This window comes from Syzygium oleosum, unplaced genomic scaffold (genome assembly GCF_021117445.2).
Source record: "Syzygium oleosum isolate NSW1041296 unplaced genomic scaffold, Sole_v2.1 Sole_v2.03, whole genome shotgun sequence".
NCBI lineage: Eukaryota > Viridiplantae > Streptophyta > Magnoliopsida > Myrtales > Myrtaceae > Syzygium > Syzygium oleosum.
Window position 1 is genome coordinate 14898029 of NW_026607487.1, and position 19892 is coordinate 14917920.

The 19892-nt window shown below is 41.4% G+C and overlaps 2 protein-coding genes across 2 annotated transcripts; one reads left to right on the plus strand and one right to left on the minus strand.

Moving 5' to 3' along the window:
- Positions 1-10236: 10236 nt before the first annotated feature.
- LOC115689831 (zinc finger protein WIP6) lies at positions 10237-12241 on the plus strand. Its single transcript, XM_030615994.2, has 2 exons — positions 10237-10751; positions 11588-12241. The coding sequence occupies exons 1-2, from the start codon at positions 10329-10331 to the stop codon at positions 12080-12082; spliced, it is 918 nt and encodes a 305-aa protein (XP_030471854.1). The 5' UTR covers positions 10237-10328; the 3' UTR covers positions 12083-12241.
- Positions 12242-18285: 6044 nt separating this feature from the next.
- Positions 18286-19573, minus strand: LOC115689779 (allene oxide cyclase, chloroplastic-like). The gene is made up of 2 exons (XM_030615930.2): positions 19140-19573; positions 18286-19028 (listed from the first exon to the last, which is right to left on the minus strand). The coding sequence occupies exons 1-2, from the start codon at positions 19369-19371 to the stop codon at positions 18505-18507; spliced, it is 756 nt and encodes a 251-aa protein (XP_030471790.1). The 5' UTR covers positions 19372-19573; the 3' UTR covers positions 18286-18504.
- Positions 19574-19892: the final 319 nt, after the last annotated feature.

The following is a 19892-nucleotide window of genomic DNA, read 5'->3' on the forward strand; positions in this document are numbered from 1 at the left end:
GGAGAAGGAAAGAGAGAGAGAGAGAGAGAGAGAGAAGGAGGTGGTGAATATTCGTGGGTGGGATTCGCTTTTCGTCGCGTCTCTATGGGCTGGCGGTGACTCATAAAACTTCAGATAAGATCAAACACACTCTCTCTCTCTCTCTCTCTCTCTCTAACCTAAAACCTAATCGTGATTTCCCTTGACAATATAATCGTGACTAGGAGGGGCTAATCTGGGAAAAAAATTGTCGGGTGCATCGGTCCACATTATTTTTGTCGTGAGCTCTTTTTCATTGTCGTCCTAGATCATATCGAGTCGCCAATCAGCCTCCTGCGTTATTGTTACATGCGCCTGATTGATATATGAGATCGATGCGATTCGCATATACCAAGACACTCATGTCGATTTTTCCGGAAAAAATATATGAAATTGTAGCGTGCTTGTTTATGAATTGATTGAAATGATAATAATGTCTCTACTTGGGATACAAAATTTTGGAGTATAAGCACATAGTGAGGAATATGCATATGCTCGGGGTGGATGCGCGATACATATTCCTTTCCTTCATTATCATATCCGTGCTATTAATGAAAGGGGATTAGTTCCTTATGTATGGAAAGAAAATGTGAGCACATAAAATCGAATAGAGGTCGTGGTTAAATGACTTGCCAAGCTTTCCCCTTTTTGTCACTTATTAAATTTGGAAAAGTATCAATTGCCATCCTCACCTTTTAAAACCGTACATAGATTCGCATCCTCACCTTGGAAAACCTATATTTTGCATCTTGGTGTTTATTAACTAGATTTCAACTTGTATCTCGCGCAATCCGAGTCACATATTTACCAAACTGTCGTTTTCCCTTCTCAAATTGCCCTCATCGCTATTTTATCCCTTCTCCCAAAAGAAAACCCTAGCTTTAAGAGTGCTTTTATTTTGCGGAAAATGAATAATTTTATAAATATATCATAAAAAATAATAACTTGTATCGTTTACAAAATGAATGGACAATAAATATTTTTATCGTCTACGAAAATGTTTAGACATAAATTATTGTTAATAATGAAAATATATTTCATTGACTAATTATTTCAAGCGATACAGATGATCATTTTTAAGAAAATATTTTCCAAATAATTCATTTTTTACTCAACAAACGGAGCCTAAGAGCCCTCCCTCTTTCCTCCTCCTCCTCTCTCTTCCCCCACCCTCTCAACTGCTATCGTCGGACATGACCGCCATTGCCGGTAGTTTCTTAGTTCGAACCTCATCTCCGATGACATGTCCCAGCGCAACACCCTACGACTATTGTGTACTAAGTGCAAAACGTCATCTCCGTTTCTCACACTCAACCCTCTTGATCCAACGTCATCACGAACGCCGCCAACCTCAAATTGAGGTCAGCAAAGGTTCGTCCTCCATGCCAGCCCAAATCGAGGTCGGTTCAACCTTGATTTCAGCCATAGAACTTGGATTGGGTAGGTGGTGGTGGGTATTTTTGTATGGTTTTCTATTCTTTTTTATGACTTACTTTATCTTTTAGGGTTAATACAACGAAAAACCCCAAACTGGTTTACTTATGACAAATTTACCTAAAATTAATTTTTTGACCACTTAAAACCCCAAATTGGTATATTTGTTATAAATTTATCCCCATTAGTTTTCATTAACTCGGACTAATACTACAAAAAATCACAAATTAATACACCTATGACAAACGAAGGATAAAATTCCAAACCGGTACACCCGTCAACTGTCACGTGTCATGCAATTAAGCAATTTGACGGTAAAATTTAACGAAAATTAAAAGAGGGTAAATTTGTCATAGGTGTACTAGTTTGAGTCTTTTGTGGTTAAAAAATTAATTATGGATAAATTTGTCACAGGTGTATCAATTTTGGGCTTTTCGTGGTATTAACCTTATCTTTTACTCAATTCCATAACATTATACAAAAACTTCAAGTATTTAGCTATAATCTAGGTTCTTCTTTAAATAATTACTTTTACAAGAACTCTTGCTTTAGAATTCTCTAGTAATTTTTGATATTGTAATTATTGTCTCGAGTTCAAATGCAGCACATTTTTGTCTACATGACAATATTTTCATTAACTAGCGCCATCCGAAACACCCATGAAAGAGAATATTAACTCTTAAAGAATCGATTGGATACTCAAGTGCTTATTTTGATGTGGAAGATCCCTGCATTTGAACTGCAAATGTATCTTGTTCGAAAGGTCCAACATTCTTAGGGCTCTCGACTAATCTCATCATATGAGTGCATCTCTTTATCTCATTCTTATGTCAGGTAATCATGGAGGTATGTGAATCTATACTCTCAAGGTAACCCTAAGAGAATTTGCTAACACGATAATTTGAATCCAAATCCTAACAACGAGACGGAAATGAAGAGAGAGAGCGAGCTCATGGAAGTTAACAACGAGAAGGTGCGACTGATGGAAAATCGAAAGCTGGACCGGACCCCCCCTCCCTCATTCATTCACGCGTATATACCGAGCGCGCGCGTGCGACGCACCCCGCCCGACCCCCGCGTCCCGATCTGATTCTCAGACAGGGTGGCCCTTCGCGTACTCCAAGGGCCAGCTTTAGTTCTTACACCCTTTCCTTAATTCGCGAAGCGCTTTACTTGCTCCGGGTAGAGCGTGGCATTCACTCGCCCTCCTCCCGAATGACCACAAAAGACACCTTTTGACTATTACCTCGCTACCAAATCTTTTGCACTGAACTGTGCCCTGCAAAAAGCACATCATTCTTTTCTTCTTTGTCTGCCGTGCAAGACAAGTTGAACTCAACTCTCTCTCTCTCTCTCTAATGGCACGACAAAACTAGGGCAAAGTCCAATTTCCCTTTTGTGCCATTGCGTTGTTAGTTTCTTGGAAATAGCATGACTCGCGGACGTCTAGGTCTTCGAATTTCATATCATTTTGAGACCCATTCGCGTGCTTTTACTGAGTATGGATAAGGTATCTCTAGGCAAGACACATTGCACAGGACAGTTGGGAAATTTAACCTCGATTAGATTTTTCCCACGAAAGCTCCCTTGTTTGCGGGGGAGGTCCTTCTAATGAATAACCATTGGTTCAGTTATGGAAAAGACTTGCATAATGCTCAATTGCGTTCTTACTTTGTGATAAGAAGAGCTTGTTGGGGGTTATCACCATAAATAAAAATGACAAATTACTTACCAAATTCATAATGGATTTATGTTGGGTATCTTCTTTCTCCGTGCAATTGTAATGATGAATGTTACTGAACTTTCTTTTCGGAGGATTCCTCTCTAATTAAATTCGTACAACATGCCGTGCACGGCATGTAAGAGGGTTGCCCTCACCAAAGTCATGTATATATTTTTTTTGGTCAGCTCCAAAGTCAGATTTATCACGAAGCAATTACACATAAAAAAACATTGAAATTTGGTTGCATTGACAAAGTTAAAGATCTGAAACTTTTTGAGAAACATAAACTAAAAAGACCACAAGTTTTTTTTTTTTGCTAAATAAAAGACTCACAAGTTATTAAACAACATGAAAGTAAACTACAGAAGAGTGATCGACAACGCCGGTCTTAACTTTTCCATCATATAAAAATTGAAAAGTAATAAAGCAACAATAGGAAAAAGATGTGATCACGCATGCGTGTCGAGTGCGTGAGGACTAGTGAGTTACTATTTCAAGTCAATAGTAAAAATGGCTTATATACAATAAAAAATGCATAGTCTGTATGTAGGGTGGTATTGTAAACTAGCTTTCGCGAACCGAACTAAATCCAGATCTCTTGTCTCGAGTAGAAATCGAACTTGAAGCATCTTGTAGCACAAAATCTCAACCGTTTTACTAGTTAACCAACTCTTTAAAGTTATGCCCATATAGTATTCGGTAGGTGATGAGGAAGATGGAATATTTGGTTAGCTTATCTTCCTTTTGTTTTCATTTAAAGCCAAATTATGGTCGATAGTGATTTTGATGAGATTCGGTGCTCTTTTTCTGTGGAGGGTCACGTAGTCGGTCATCTAAGTATAGTCATTTGTTCAATTTAATCCTCCAACTTTATCAGCAAAATCGAATCTCCTACTTTATGTTGTTTATGAAATCAGGTCCATCAGTCATCAACATCGCAATTAATGCACTAATACGACATGCCGACATGACACTCCTTTTTTATTCGAAATTTTTTTTTGAGAGTAGTAATTTTCCGCTAATAGCTTCAAAAGTTCACGTTGCACGCTGATCACAAGTAGGACGAGCCTTTCGTACTTGGGCTTCAGGAGACTCCATCTTGAGCTCATTTCGGCCCTCCTAAAAGGCCGTTTACAACAAGCCCACCATCTTCACCATCGCAGCACATCCCATCGCGTAGATTTTGGGAAACCCTTTTGGTCATAAGCTCAAAAGCAAAAGGAGAAAGAGAGAACGATGAAAGGGAGGGTTTCTTTCATCTTCAATTCATAACCAGAGGTGAACTGTATCGTATGGCACCAAAGAGGATCCAGATTACGCGCAAACTGCAAACCGAAACCCCTCTCGGGGCGCGTCGGATCGTTTAACTCGCGCCTAATCGTCGCATGCATGCGGAGTTTGGTTCAAGAACTCGGTGAAGAACATTATTACTAAGCACAGCAGGAAGGATGGGAAAAGAAGGGCAATGAAAAGAAAAGAGAGAGAGGACGCCACGTGACTATAATTGCTCTCATGCAGAGTCACAACTCACAAGGGCAAGAGGGGCCTGTCCCAATCACATGGTCTGTGGAGTGATCTCTCGTTCGACGTGAAACGAGTCGAAGAATTTGGCAAGTATTCGCGTAGTCTTTCTCGCACGAGCACCGAAGTTTGGAAGCAAACAATGCCTGAGCTACAGTGTTGCTTGGTACTCTTCCTGCTTCTGCACATCTCTATCTCCTCCAGCGTCACTGCGCATTCCAATGGCCCCTAATAAAAGAAAGAAAGAGCGAAAATCAGTATGAATTTCCATGCATGGAAAGCGGAGGAGCGTATTGACGAATTTCAGTTGAATTGAGGGTGCAAATAAATGAAAAGAAGAAGAAGACGACCGCGAAAGGATGAAGTTTGTGAAGATCATCATAGACATGGAAATAAGTAGCCACTTCACCCCCAAAAATAAGAAACATTAAGAAAAGCTGTTATTACTACATTAATCATCGTTAACTCATGGTTTTTTTTTTCCAAATCAAGGTTACTTGTAGCATGGATCACTCTAATTCAAGGTTGTTGTTACACGCGTAAAGAACATGTACCAAAAAATATCATGACTTGATTATTTGTATCGCAAATGTTGGGGACGTCGATTTTGCTCAAAATTGCTCATTTATCATATAATGCAATGGGTAATTTGAAATCGAACATTACTAAAAAAAGAGGATATTCAGAGTTTCGCTACTACCAAAACGAAATAACTAGCAACACACGTATCATTATTATTTCATGTTAAAGGCCAGTGTATACAAAAAAAGTGATTTATTCAACATCTGTGTTACTCGCCAATAAGCATGCGACCCTGCTAGTAAAAGGTTTGAGAGAGTGGGAACGCTAGTATCACAGATGTTAGGTTTGACTCCCCCGCTCTATAAAAGATAGAGCAAAAGTTAAAAAATGAGAAGAGTTACAAATATTATAGACCCAAAAAAAAAAAATCTATGTTGCTCTTCTTATGAAATAGGTTCGGATCATGTAATTTCGATGTTTGATTTATTTTTTTATCTGTTGCTGTATTAAATCTCTTATTCTTCGTAAGAGAATCTATGGTTTACATACGCAGGGCTTGAAAAAGTGCAGGAGATAACTTTTTGGATGTGCCGGGGGAACATGGCACGCAGCGGGACCCCTCCCTGCCTACTCCTGTTAAAAGTCTATTCTAACTTAAGCTTTTTCATGGAGGTCACATTATAGGGTTGCTAAAAAGGGTTTATAGCCCAATTCAGTCATCCCTTCGCTTTTTCCCATTACTGACAGTGCACATGGATTTCTCAAATCGGATTGAGTTTGAGACCCCATTCTCTATTGATGACCTATATTAACACCCCGAATTCATAATTTGAGAGTTTGGCATCTTACCTTCTTCCATCCGAATTATCTAACATCCACTAATCCTGAGAAAAGGGAAAACTAGCTCCAGTTAGCCTATCTCCTCTTTGTCTTCTTCCTTCTGAGCCACCATGCTAGCGACCCTCATTTGTCATCTCCCTCTTCTCCAGAGCGGTCGAATGTCACCTTTGAACCTTGAACGGAGGTGCCGTGCTGGTCGCCATGTCCATAATTGGATTCAGTAGCTCTGGCTTGCGAGCTTTATTGAGCATCGTCAACCCTGGAAGGTGGAACTACACAATATTAAGCGCGAGTGACCTTTTTCTTTTGGAACCTGGTAGAGAAGAAGTCCTCAACCGCAAAGTTTCAGAGTCGACTAAAGCCTTCCAAGATGCAAAACAGATGTCATTAAACTGGTTAATGTATCGCACTAAATGAGTATCTTGAACACGAAGAGTTACATCAAACAGCATGTAACCACTGTTCATTCTTTTTGCATAGCCGAACCCTAAACCGTGGCTCAGTTTAAGCATGCACTAGTTGAAACCTCAAGCTTAGGCCTTAATGTAAGCACCAATTGCTGAAGCCACCAGTAAAATGGAGAGAAATTTTTAAGATTGGATTCTGCGGTGGGAATGGCAGATTTTGACGAACAGAAGGAGACCAAAACCTGGTACTTTTGTTTTTTGTCCCCAGTGTCCAAACACTGTTGTGTTTCTGTACCTTCTCTCTCTCTCGAGGATGAGATGTGAGTTTGAGATGGAAGCACATTGATGGGATGGTTACAAGAATCCTTTCAAAGGTTTTGGAGTTTCATGCCATGTCTAATCAGAGACTTGGGCCCCACCAACCGCTCGCTTGGACCCATCCACACCATGACGTTGACCGCCACCAGTTTTTACTTTTACGACTACTTCCGCTATATCTTACGAGGATAATGTCGTGTTCTAAGTAAGAAAGGAGAAGCATGTGAAGATTGGCACCATAGACTACGATGTGGTACGATTGTAATCGTTTTCGTTAATATGTTACACTGCGCTTTGAACTGATTAATCTAACACCAATTGAAATTGGATCATACCGTTTATTATGTTCATCCTGCAATTTTTTTAGTACGCCTAATATCATTTTCAGAAAATTATTTATATTATAAATGCGAAAGAACGATAAAGCATTTTATGTTATATGTCATGTCAATATCGTCTCATTTCACTCATAAAAATATGCGATATTATTATATAAATGCTTTTTGAGAAAGGAAGAAGCTACAAAATTGCTTTATTCATTAACTTTTTTTGGTTTGTTTTTAGAGGGGGATGAAAACGACTTGGCATTGAAACTGTTGTTTCATTAAGGCAACTGGAGTTTGGTGAAACGCGAAAAGATGGTGACATCTTCCCCTCCACTTTTTTCAGTGCAGTTGTGGTTTTCCATGTTTTTTCACGAATATGGAACCTCTGCATGTTATGTCGAAAGATCACCATTAAAGCATCCCCAGAAATGTCTCTCGTTCACTCCTAGTTCTCCTCGCAAAAGGACACATCCCCATCCTCTCTTGACCGATGACCAAATCACTCATTAATCACTGTGTCATTTTCATGAACTAGGGTTTTTCATTGCTGTTTATCTTTTTGCCGCCCAAAAACACAAACAAACAAAAAATCTCTACTTGGATTATATTTTCATCAAAGAAAAGATAAATACAACTGTTGCCGCGAGTGATTGCGGTTATCGTTCGTACGTATTGCTCATTCGGTTAAACGTAAGTATGCTTTGGTGTTGTTCTTTCATTCCACGAGCTTAATCAAGCATGCATGCAATTCAGGGGTTTAAGAAACATGCATGATATAGATTGGAGATTTTTGAAAAGGATGCGTGACTCCATAGTATCCTATTCTTCGACAGCTAATCTAATAAGCAGAGTTTGCCTTTGACATTTTGTACAGAGATGTGATTTATGGTACTACCTTTTATAGCAGCTCGAGCTCAGTCCTCAACTTCTATACAACAGCTTATTTATCCTAATTTCATAGCGCTAGTCGTAATTAATTGTTATGGTTTGAGTTCTTCAAATTGTCAACTCTCTCTCACTAATCGTTCCATCAAGAATGGACAAAATTGTTTCTAGAAAATTTTACAGTATTGCTTACTTTCTACGAGAGATTAAGCTCTCAAATTATAGACTGCCAAACTAATGTCAAATCAAATAGATACGTATATATGTGTGCGCCATCAGAATTTCGTACCAAGATGTATAAATTACGTAACGAATAGTACGACATTCTAATTAATGCGTGGAGGTGATCGGTTCAAAACTTCAAAGTGGCTTCAAGTTTTCATGAACTGGGTGTCGGATTCAAGTCACTGTGCAGAGGCCACGATGGTCTTATCTATCAACATCAGTCGCCTATTTCGAAGAACAAAAGTTGGAGAGGAGACATCAGCCCTTCCTCCCTACAGTTTACATCGCCCCAAGCATGCATACATCTCCATCAAGCTCTCTCCATCTCTCTCACTTTACTGGTCTGTCTCTCCCTCCCTCTAACACTAGCATGAGAGAGAGAGAGAGAGAGAGAGAGAGAGAGAGAGAGAGTAAATGAGACGCAGAAGAACTCGAGAACAGACCGGAGTTAGAGAAGAAGAGATCAAGAGCTCGGGAATCGAGCAACTTTTGGTGGAGCACAATAACGAGAGAGAGATAGAGAGGGGGGGAAGGGGGTGGGAAGGAGTGATAATACGAGTTTCTCGGTACACGATTCAATGCAAAAAAATTTGCCCTTCTTTGCCGGTCCATTGTCTCCTTCGCACCCAAACACGCCAAGACCAACATGTCAAGATTTTCGTCCATCCCAACGCACATGAATCTTCTCTCTTCTCCTCCATCTCCACGTGCATTTCTACGAACGCACACCCAAAGAGTCTGGTTAATTATTAAGTAAAGTGGAACTCGTGACAGTTATCTTTATACAATGTTTATTTTCGAAACGTTGAAGAAATAATTTCTGATGACACTTTCACATAAAATCAACTTACAGTCCCTCACATTGAATATACATTTAGTAAGGAAAAGTGTCATGCTTAGGAATTCTTGAAAGATTCATTGAATTATTTGTCATTATTGCAACCAAACCAAAACCAAAACCACACACCCCCCAACGCGGCCAGATTTTAGGATTATCTATCATTTGCTAGATTTGAATAAGTTTGTCAAAATGGGTTACAAATCCATATTCTAACTCATATTTATTTAAATGAGTCATCTCGAACTTAAAGTATGGATCATAATAGGTTTTAAAGTTAAAAACCAAAAGCAGATGGATTTTAGTGGATCTATTAAAATCCACTTTCGACCCATTTAATAAATAGGTCAGGCTTCCCACTTTGGTCTTTCTTTGCCAATCTCTTCTATCTCCTTCTTCGATTTCATGACTCGCGACCGTCTCCGTTCGTTTGCTCTACTTTTGCCATCGTTAGGTTTTCTTCAACCTCTGACTTGCGACTTCAAACTATTGCGACAAATTGCACTTCTAAGGAAACCCAAACTTTCACCACCACCTTCATGTCCCGTCCATAATCCGACCCCCAAGCTCCCTCACTAACTTGACGAGTGTCCACGGAACAGCCCATTCTTCAAAGGCAATAATTTAAGGAGAAAAGTTGCTAAAATTGGATTCTGGTTTGGGTCGGATCCATGTTGAGTTGGGTATGGGTGACTAAATTTGCATTGGATATAAAATGGATCAATTTGAATCGAATCATTTTCTACCCGACCCACTAGTTTGACGAGTCTAGATTTGAACCTCGATGGTGCTTGATAGTACATCGCACTAATTTCGCTAATGATTGTGTCACTTGATAATACTCAGACAAATAAAAGATTCACAAATTTTCACGGCTATAGGACTTACATCATATAAAATAGTATATTCTTTCGGCATAGAAAATTTTATGAATTTTTCTTATAAAATTATTACAACAAGCTCATTAAGGAATGTTTATCAGAATGACATGTGCCACCATACAGTTACACTCTAAAACTGAAGAATTCTCTGATTATATACATCGTGGACTTGTCTCCATCTCATCAATTTCTAATTTCTCCCCATCAAAAAAGAACCCTCACAAATAGCGATAGATAACCCAAGTACCCATGAGATTCGCCTTTATTTATTGCCTTCTCTCGTCCCCACTCATCTTCCCCACAACCCTCAAAACTCACTCTCTCTCTCTCTCTCTCTCTCTCTCTCTCTCTCTCTCGCTCTTCCCTTTCCTAACCACACACAAACACAACATGCAAACATCCTCACTCATCACCTGCATATCTTCTGGCGACAGTACGTGCTTAGAGGACGACTCATTAGAAGACGAAGACTTTGTTCTTCTATCTCTCGGCCCGCCCGGTCAGCATCACCACCACCGCATCGCTAAGCACCCTCTGTATCCTAATCACCATCATCATCACTCGATCCTGAAGCTGGGTGAAGACCAGTCGTTGCCATCAGCGACAACTACGACCGCTGATGATCATCGTCACCAGGATCAGAGCGTGACGGTGGCTCTTCATATCGGCCTGCCGACGAGCGAAGTGAGCGCAAACCCTAATCTCATCGAAGGGAAGTACTGGATTCCTTCCCCTGCCCAGATCCTTGTCGGCCCGACCCAGTTCTCTTGCCCTGTCTGCAGCAAAACCTTCAATCGATACAACAACATGCAGGTTTCAAACGACGTCACAAATGTTTTCACTTGTAATTGACGCATGAGTTTAGTTACTTGTTCTTGAAATGCACATCGGTGATGCAATCTTCGGGTAATTAATTAGTATTGTCATGCACAAGGACCAATTTTCTTGACAGTTCATGATTTTGAAATAGCTTCTCCGATAAATGTGAAAAAATTTATTATAACTCGTAGGATAGAAAGCTTCATTTCTTCATTTTTGATCTTAACCCTGGTGTCTAGTTCTTTTTTTTTTTTTGCTTTGGGCCAACCCTGGTGTGTTATCTCTCCTAATGTTCTACCTTGTTCTGTCTTACGTGCCTCACCATCATATAATTTATGATCACTAAGAAATTTCTGTCAACTAAGACTTTATGAACACGACGAAAAAAGAAAAAAAAAGGAGATGAATATGCCTTCTAGGAAAATATAAATTTCGAGATCATGCATTGTTATCATCCAACACTTTGTGTATGCCTGATCTTCTTACATGAAAATGGGTCCAGCATTTGTGCGGTCTCTTTAGTACATCAAGGAATGGGAACCCAATAATTATTCTATTTCTAACTGTCTCATTCTCTTGGATGGGAGACAGCCATGTACTTTTCCTTCTTTTCTGAAGCAACTTTGTTTATTCAAAGAAAGATTACAAAATTCGATATACCAAATGATGCGACATAATTTGGATATAGCTGCTAGTAGAGAATGTTACAGAACAATATCTTTGTGTACAAAACTTCACAAATCTTCTCAATTTACCCAACGAAACTTGCTCCTTATATCATGTTAATTTTACTCATATAATCAACTCATCGCCAACTTAAACTACTTCAGATGCACATGTGGGGCCATGGGTCGCAGTACCGGAAGGGACCAGACTCGCTGAAGGGCACAAAGCCGGCATCGACTATGCTGAGGCTGCCGTGCTACTGCTGCGCCCAGGGCTGCAGGAACAACATCGACCACCCGAGGTCGAGGCCGCTCAAGGACTTCCGGACGCTCCAGACACACTACAAGCGCAAGCACGGCGCGAAGCCCTTCGCATGCCGCAAGTGCTCGAAGGCCTTCGCGGTGCGCGGGGACTGGAGGACCCACGAGAAGAACTGCGGCAAGCTGTGGTTCTGCATCTGCGGGTCCGACTTCAAGCACAAACGGTCGCTCAAGGACCACGTCCGCGCATTCGGGGACGGCCACGCCCCTCACACCGTGGAGGTGTGCGAGCTCGAAGAGGAGGAGGAGGAGGAGGAGGAGGAGGAGGAAGAAGAGGATGATGGAGCGATAGAAGACCATTATCGTAGGGTAGTTCAAGGTTCTGGTTACTTATATTAGAACAGAATTAGCGTTTGTTCGTTGTAATTAGAGTAGCCAGGGGGCCTATTACTGTTTCTGTCTGATGAGAGAGAGAGGATCTATGAAGATGAACAGTGTCCAAACAATGTTTTGAAAGCAATTAATGATGTCAAGGAGTGGCAAGTTTCGATTGATGAATGATGATGGTCCACTTGATAAAATCCATGCGAATTCTCACTTACTTTTGCTAGTCTGAACTAATTTTAACGCGATAGAAAAGAATTTCTACTATCGCAAATTTCATATCTGTTAAAATGATTGGGGTGTTAATGATAATTTTGGGTGATGTACCATTTTAGAGAATATTCAATGATTTTGGATTTTTGTTCCCAAATATACACTCTATTTATATCTTAAAATTTTAGTTGGATATGATATAGGATCTTAATTTTCACCTAACCTAAAAAAGTTATTTAGAAAAAGAAGTTCCTTGGCCTTTTAATGATTTTAGTTTCTTTCAACTTCACGCTCCCTTTTATACATAACGATTCTTTCAAATATTTGGACTAATTGGTACACAAACAAATTCACAATATTTTACATGCTACTGATTTCCACATCCATAAATCATTCATTTTACGAAAAGGACTATAATTTGGTACGTTGCATATACAAATGTTATTAATGCTATGCTATGACAATCAATAACATATATATTTGCTTGAATTATAACATTGGTCTCATTGGTAAAATCACACAATTGTATCCTAGGGTTTAACCAAAACAAAATTTATTCCTTTGTATGTATGTATGTATGTATGTATGTATGTATGTATGTATAGATATTACTAACAATATGCATGGAGATATGCAAGGCCAACATTTTTCCAAATGTTTTGCCCCCACACTTTTTGGTCAGTTCACCGATGTTAATTCATGATATAACTTAGGTAACCCATCATTGCATCCTCAAATATTACTTATCTATCAATTATACTTAAATAGTTACACTAATACGATGTAGTAGATGTTTATGCAACAATAAGGTTTCGGTCTTTTCTTTTTTTCAAGTGACGAAAAGATTAAGTCAAATGCTAATATTAACTCCCAAAGGATGAGTATATCGGAAGTATTAATTTTTTTTTGCTAAGCCCTTCCCGTGTATGGAAGGAGTCTCATCTAGTAAAAGAGAGAATAAAGATGTATGCTATCCTAAGTGTATTGTGGAAATGACAAGAAAAATAATTTATAAAAAAAAATCTCAGATGGAAACAGAAAAAAGAAACTATTGGGTGGTGGAATCGCATGATGAAGATGGAGAGTAGCCACCACCGTCACGGTGGTTGCCTGTTTGTGGCAACGATAGTGGCATTGCTCTCCCTCTCCTCTTGGGAAAATTTCAATTAAGGACCCCAAGTGGGGTCAAATTCTCAAAAGAGGGCCCAAAGTGAACATAGTATCAAATAAGGACCCGAAGTGCCCAAAAAGTCTCAAATATGGGCTTGGATCGCCGGCCGGCCAAAATACCCGCCGGCTGGCGAGAATGTTACTGTTCCGACACCGGAACAGTAACTTTTTTATTTTTTTATTATTTTTTCCTTTCGGTTTTTCCTTTTCTGTTTTTTTTCTTTTCCTTTTCCTTTTCTTTTTTTTTTCTTCTCTTCCTCCGCTGGTCATAGCCGGGGCCGGCGGAGGTCGCCGGCCTCAGGCGAGGCCACCCTCGTCGGCGTCGGGCGAGGGCCGCCCTCGCCTGGGCTGGGCGAGGTCGAGCCTCGCCAGCGGCCGGCGGGGCCGAGCCCTCGCCGGATCTGGCGAGGCCGCCCTCGCTCGACTTCGGCGAGGCGGCCTCGCTGAGGCCGGCGATCTCTGCCCGGCCGGCTATGGCCGCCGGAGGAAGAGAAGAAAAAAAAAGAAAAGGAAAAGGAAAAGGAAAAGAAAAAAAAATAGAAAAGGAAAAAATAAAAAAAAATTAAAAAGTTACTGTTCCGGTGCCGGAATAGTAACATTCTCGCCGGCCGGTGGGCATTTTGGCCGGCCGGCGACCCAGGCCCTTATTTGAGATTTTTTGGGCACTTCGGGTCCTTATTTGAGACTGATTGGGCACTTCAGGCCCTTATTTGACACTATATTCACTTTGGGCCCTCTTTTGAGAATTTGACCCCACTTGGGGTCCTTAATTGAAATTTTCCCTCTCCTCTTTAAGCTCTCTCTCTCTCTCGTTGAGCGCTCTTTCTCTTTGTACTTTTAGACTATTTTTAATTTCTTGCGTTTGTTTCCTGAAAAACATTTTTTATAAAAATATTTTGCCTATATTCTGGCATTTGGATTTGCTTAGAAAAATGAGTCAACGGAAAATGTTTTCCAAGTTAATGAAAATCTATACTTAAATTCAGCAAAATGATTTCCTCTTTTCTCTTTCAAAAATCGAAAATCATTTATCATTATATGACTAGATATTAGCGCCTAGATAAGAAACTCTGCACTGGAACCCCAATGCTTGTTTCCGGGCCCTTGATAGCGGCCCCTGGTCGGGGCCAGGTCCACCAGGGTTCGTCAAGGCCAAGCCTAAGTCTATAGAGGCTTGGGCCCGAGACCCCGGTGCTCGTGCCTGGATCTCTAACCTCCAGGCCCAGGTCCATTAAGGTCGAGCTCAGGTCCACAGCACCTGGGCTTGAGACCCTGCACCCGGGACCGGGTCCATCAAAGTCAGGATCGTGACCCCGGTGCAAAGGTCGGGTCCCTTGTGCTCGTGCCTGTGTTCATTAAGGCTTGGCTTGGGACCTCGACACCTTGGCCCGGGTCCCTAGCGCCTAGGCATGAGACTAAAGCACCCATGCCTGAGTTCCTGACTCCTGGGCATGGGTCCATCGAGCCTGGGTCCCAAATACCTGCGCTCGCTCGTGTCAATCAAGGCTAGGCCCGAGGCCCCGGCGCCCATGCCTAGGTCTATCGAGGTTGGGCCCGTGTCAATCGAGGTCGTGCTTGAGCCCAGGTCCCCGATACCTGCGTCCAAGTCCATCAAGGTCAAGATCAGGACCCCAAAGCTCATGCCTTGGTCCTCAGCGCCAGGGTCGGGGGTCCAGTGAGGCTGGACTCGAGATCCTGGTGCACATACTCGGCTCACCAGCTACTTATACGTAATTCACTAGTGCTCGAATAATGTATATTTATTTAGGAAAACCATACTAAATAATGAAAAATATTTTCCAGCTCATTTTTAGGTTTCAACCAAACACAAAAAAATATTGTCATTTTCCTGAAAAATAACTTCATGGACAATATTTTTCAGAAATGTCACACTTTTTGTGAAACAAACGGAGCCTTGATCCAATTAAAATATGATAAAACTATCCCATGCGCTATTGTTCTCATGCTCATTTTTTATTTATTTATATATTTTCAATCTCTTTTTCAAATTTGGATTATCCCACCCCTTGATCGGATTAGACCTATCACGAGTTTAGCACCAACATCCATTGGGTTAAGTAAAGAGTAACCTCCCAAGTTCCGAACACAATAGCAATAAGCAGATGGGACAGCTTGGATCGATTATGCTTTTTTCATTTTCTTTTGCTTATGTCTTTCCTTTTTTTCCCCCTCTTTCTTTTCTCCCATTTTACCATCGGATGCATTACTTCACTATGCACGACAGCCTCTCACTGTGCACGACGCCAACCAACCTCGACCACCAGCCACGGACGCGCCTCCTTTACAGCCAAAGATTATGCCATTTCTGCATTTACTGCCAAAACTCTCTTGCCAGAACCTCCAGTTATATTCCCATCATGATCTATCCCATTTTAAATTTGAATACCCCCTCATTTACCGATCGTGTTTGGCAGCTAGTATTTTAGCCTATATCAATTGCCTTGGTGCTACATGAGAGAGAGAGAGAGAGAGCACATTACCTTCGATCTGCAATTACTTATTTCTTCGTGGTCTCTCCTTAGCACCAACAAAACCGAGCAAGTTGGCATTAAGCTCAAATTGTGCATATCTCTACAGCATAGGTGTTTGTTAACCTGGAGCAAGGAGAAAGGATAGTCAATACTTGATAGACAACATCTGATGATAGAATGCAAATTCTAGTGCACGTCCATTTTGGCAAAGGCAGAGCTCAAAAGAAATGGGCCTACGGCCAAATCCTAATACAAGCCCGTGAGACATTGTCAATACTTGGTAGATGAGCTTAACGAGATATTTCTTGAACTTGAGTTAACATACTTAATCTGGTATTTCTTATTATTATCATAAGAAAAAGAACATAATCCACATTTGGGAAAAGAGAGAGAGAATCAGAAGAATGTATGGGAAGCGTGATAAGTGGCGAGAGAAGAGGCAGAGTTCATTTTAATGGTTCGTTAAGATAAGACAAGGATTCATTTATCCACCACTATGTGAAACACCAACATGTGCCCAGGAGAGAGAGAGAGAGAGAGAGAGAGAGAGAGAGAGAGAGAGAGAGAGAGAGAGAGAGAGAGAGAGAGAGAGAGGAACAACGCCAACCTCTTTCATTGAATACATTAGTCAGGTTAAATTCTGTCTCTCGCTGCAGATAAAAGACAGCACAGATACGCAGACTCGTGTACAGTGAATTAGTCACAGGAAACTACTGTTCATCGGCTGGCATTTGCCTAAGTTATCTCACTCTTGAGTACTGAGAGTGAGAGTGAGAGAGAGCAAGAGTCCCAGTAAGGTCCAGTCTCTGATCTCTCTCTCTCCCTCTCCGTGAGACTCGACTGCTACTATTACTAAAACTATGATAGAGTCCCTTTTTGTCAGTGTAGGACTGAGACAGAGAGACACAGAGAGAGAGGGACCACTGAATTGTTACTGTTTTTAGGGTTCCTCCCAAAGGCCTCCTCTTTGTCCTTTTCAGTCCAACAACGAGCACATCCCGCGAAATGCTGTTCTCAGTCAAGTCCATCGTCGCCATTGTCATCAGTGTCTGCTTCTCTGTCCCTTTTTCCAAGCACCAAGGCTTATACTAATGCATTGCATGCACCCTCCACCCACCCATAATTCACTACACACACCTTTTCAGTTTTCGGGGGCCATTGTTATCGTTATTTGCTTTTATCATGGTCAGTCTGTCCTTATTTTTGTTTCTAAAGTACGTACCACTTTCTGAGCCGACACGGAGTTTGAGAGTCTTTTTTTCTTTTCTTCTCTTTGCGAGGATGCATGCAAACATGGTATGATGAGGACACCTTGGACCACTTCAGCTTTGGGCTGCATAAATGGTCGACTGTTTTACGGGTCTAACTAATGAAGTTTGAAGCCGAGATCGTGCCACTGACCAAGTATAGCCTACAATTGTTATGATAAGCGAAGCTACTCATATTTTACATGGATTTTGTGGGATTACTCTCAATCTCGGGAAAGATCAACAATTTAGAAAACGGCTCCTTAGAACCGATCTGTCGTGTGCGAAAAATTCACGTATGAAATGGAAAAATTGTTGCATGATCTATAGATCCACGAGGACCATGTGGAGGAACAAGTAAAACGTTGGCAAAAAGAAATGCTTCCTGGTATGCAAAGAAGACTGAACTTCTTCCCACTCACTTCTGAACACTGCAAAAGTAAAATGTTGGCCAATAGAAATACTATATGGGCTGCATAAAGGAGTGGGCTTTTCTCCATACAGGACAGAACCCAACCCAGCATGTTCTGCATTCAAATGGGATGCTTGATGGGCCAATTCCCAATTTCTAACTCCTCAGTTCTTACCGATCGTAATGGCATTGGCGAAGAAAAAAGAAAGAACGTCAATTCGAATCAAGGTTTTCCGAGAAACTGAATTATAGAAAGGAAAAACAGAAATTACGCATTAGAGAAGTGCAATTAAAACGACCCTCTAATTTGAAAAATGGCCAACTTTAATCATCCTCAAATCGGATGATTTGGAGACCACTCTCGAAGCAAAGTAATGGCTAATCTGCAATATATAGTATGTCGTATCAATAGTGTGACAGACTTTTTCTTAAAGAGGCCTCAACTTTTTGACAAAGGGGATGATTTCGAGACCCCTCTCAAAGCAAAGGAAGTATCCACGTTGAGTGAAGTGGCAGTTGCTATCAGCCATATCATCCTTCGTTTAATAAATTGGATTTCGTTATGAATAGTCTGATGGCAAGTCTGATGATGGCCAAATTTGCCCCTTGAATAAAAAGTAGGATTTTTCGACACGCTTTTAATGAAAGACACTTGATTAGATGAAGATACTATATTTACATAAATTTATGTTACACGAAACATTTTGTTTTATTAATGCAACTTTTATTCAGGAATACATATAACAAAAAGGAAAATATCTTACTCCTCTCCATCTCTATTTAATTTCCGAGCTAAGACAAAAGGGTAACAAAACCTTACTAATTCCATATGGAAATATGATAAAAAAAATAATAAAAACACAGAGAAAGATTCTCAGACAAGGGTAGAGCAGAGAACTCCAACTAGTTGGTAAAGTTAGGGACGGTGGCTTGAGCCTCACAGGCCTTGGCGGCTGGCGATGGCTCCACCCCCGGCGAAGGCGGCACCGGCTTCCCCAAGAGCTCGGTGGGCAAGTTGGGGATACCCTTCAAGTAGAAAGTGTAGAAGAGCTTGAAGGGGAAGACGATCTGCTGCAGCTTCACGGTGCCGGAGACGCCCTCGAAGATGCCGGAGCCGCCGGTGACGGCAAGGAAGGTGTCCTGGTAGGTGAGGTAGGGGCCCTGGACGGATACGTGGCCGTAGTCACCGAAGTAGAAGCTGTAGGTGGCCTCGTAGCGGTCGCCGCCCTTGTCGGGGTGGTGCTGGATGAGGACGCAGAGGCCAGAGGTGACGCCGAGGCGGCGCTGGAGGTCGCCGGAGTAGAGCTTGTTGGTGAAAGGGACGAGGTCGCCGAGGGAGTTGACGGTCTTCTGGCTCAGCCGCAGGTAGGCGGGGCTGCCTCGGTCCCGCTCATTGATCTCGTACACGCACAGCTCTTGCACTTTCGCTGCGGAGAGAGAGAGACCAAATTGATTAAAATGGTGGATCGTATCATCAAATGAATCTCGTACCAACTGCCAAAACATCGACTATGAAGAAAACAAGAGACTTGGCGTACCGGGTTTCGGAGCTTCAGGGGAGGGCTTGGGCTTGTTCCAGAAGAAGGCTCTGGTCGTGAGCTTGGCAGATCTCGTCGACGGCGTCTCTCGACGGGTGGTACTCGACAGCCTCAGGTTCCGCCGAGGCTGGCCGGAGGGATTCAAGCTGGAGATCTCTGTAACTTGCCGGTGAAGCGAAGGAGGCGACGCGAGGCCCGAGTGACTGGACGACGAGATCGTCGCGGAGGCCATTGTTGGACGGATGGTGGGTGGGAGGCAGAGATCGGAGAGAGTGAATTTGCTGTTGTCTAGCGATTTACTGTTCAAGAGGAGCGATGAGACCTTCCGTTCTGTGCGGTCATCGCTTATTTCATTTTATATAGAAGCACTTTGCGCAGGTTCTTGATGCTTTTGTTTGATCTTTTCCTTTTGCAAAAGGCAAGTTGATGAGCTAGCAAAAGGACGAAACATAAATAAAGAAGAAGGATCAAGAAAACGTGGGTTCTTCCTGTAATTCATGTCTGCGGGATCGAATGACGTCGAGAGGGCTTTTAGTTTTCGTAGTTTGTAGTCAGTCAAGTCAACGGTGGCACCTGCACCGCTCAACTTTTTGTATTTTCTTCCCAAACTTAAAAAACTGTTTTTTGTTGGAGATATTATTACATATCTTTTGATTTATGTGTCAATTGATTTAGTAAAGTTACATTACAATGAAATATGAATGGTTGTAAATGAAGTTAAATTTAAAAGATACATACATATATCTAAAGAAA

What these genes read in the sequence shown, in the direction of transcription:
- LOC115689831 (XM_030615994.2), top strand. Translation starts at nt 10,329, where the DNA reads ATGCAAACATCCTCACTCATCACCTGCATATCTTCTGGCGACAGTACG. An exon ending in ATCGATACAACAACATGCAG is followed by an intron (nt 10,752 to 11,587) that starts GTTTCAAACGAC and finishes AAACTACTTCAG; the next exon opens with ATGCACATGTGGGGCCATGG.
- LOC115689779 (XM_030615930.2), bottom strand. Translation starts at nt 19,371, where the DNA reads ATGGCCTCCGCGACGATCTCGTCGTCCAGTCACTCGGGCCTCGCGTCG. An exon ending in CCCTGAAGCTCCGAAACCCG is followed by an intron (nt 19,029 to 19,139) that starts GTACGCCAAGTC and finishes CTCTCTCCGCAG; the next exon opens with CGAAAGTGCAAGAGCTGTGC.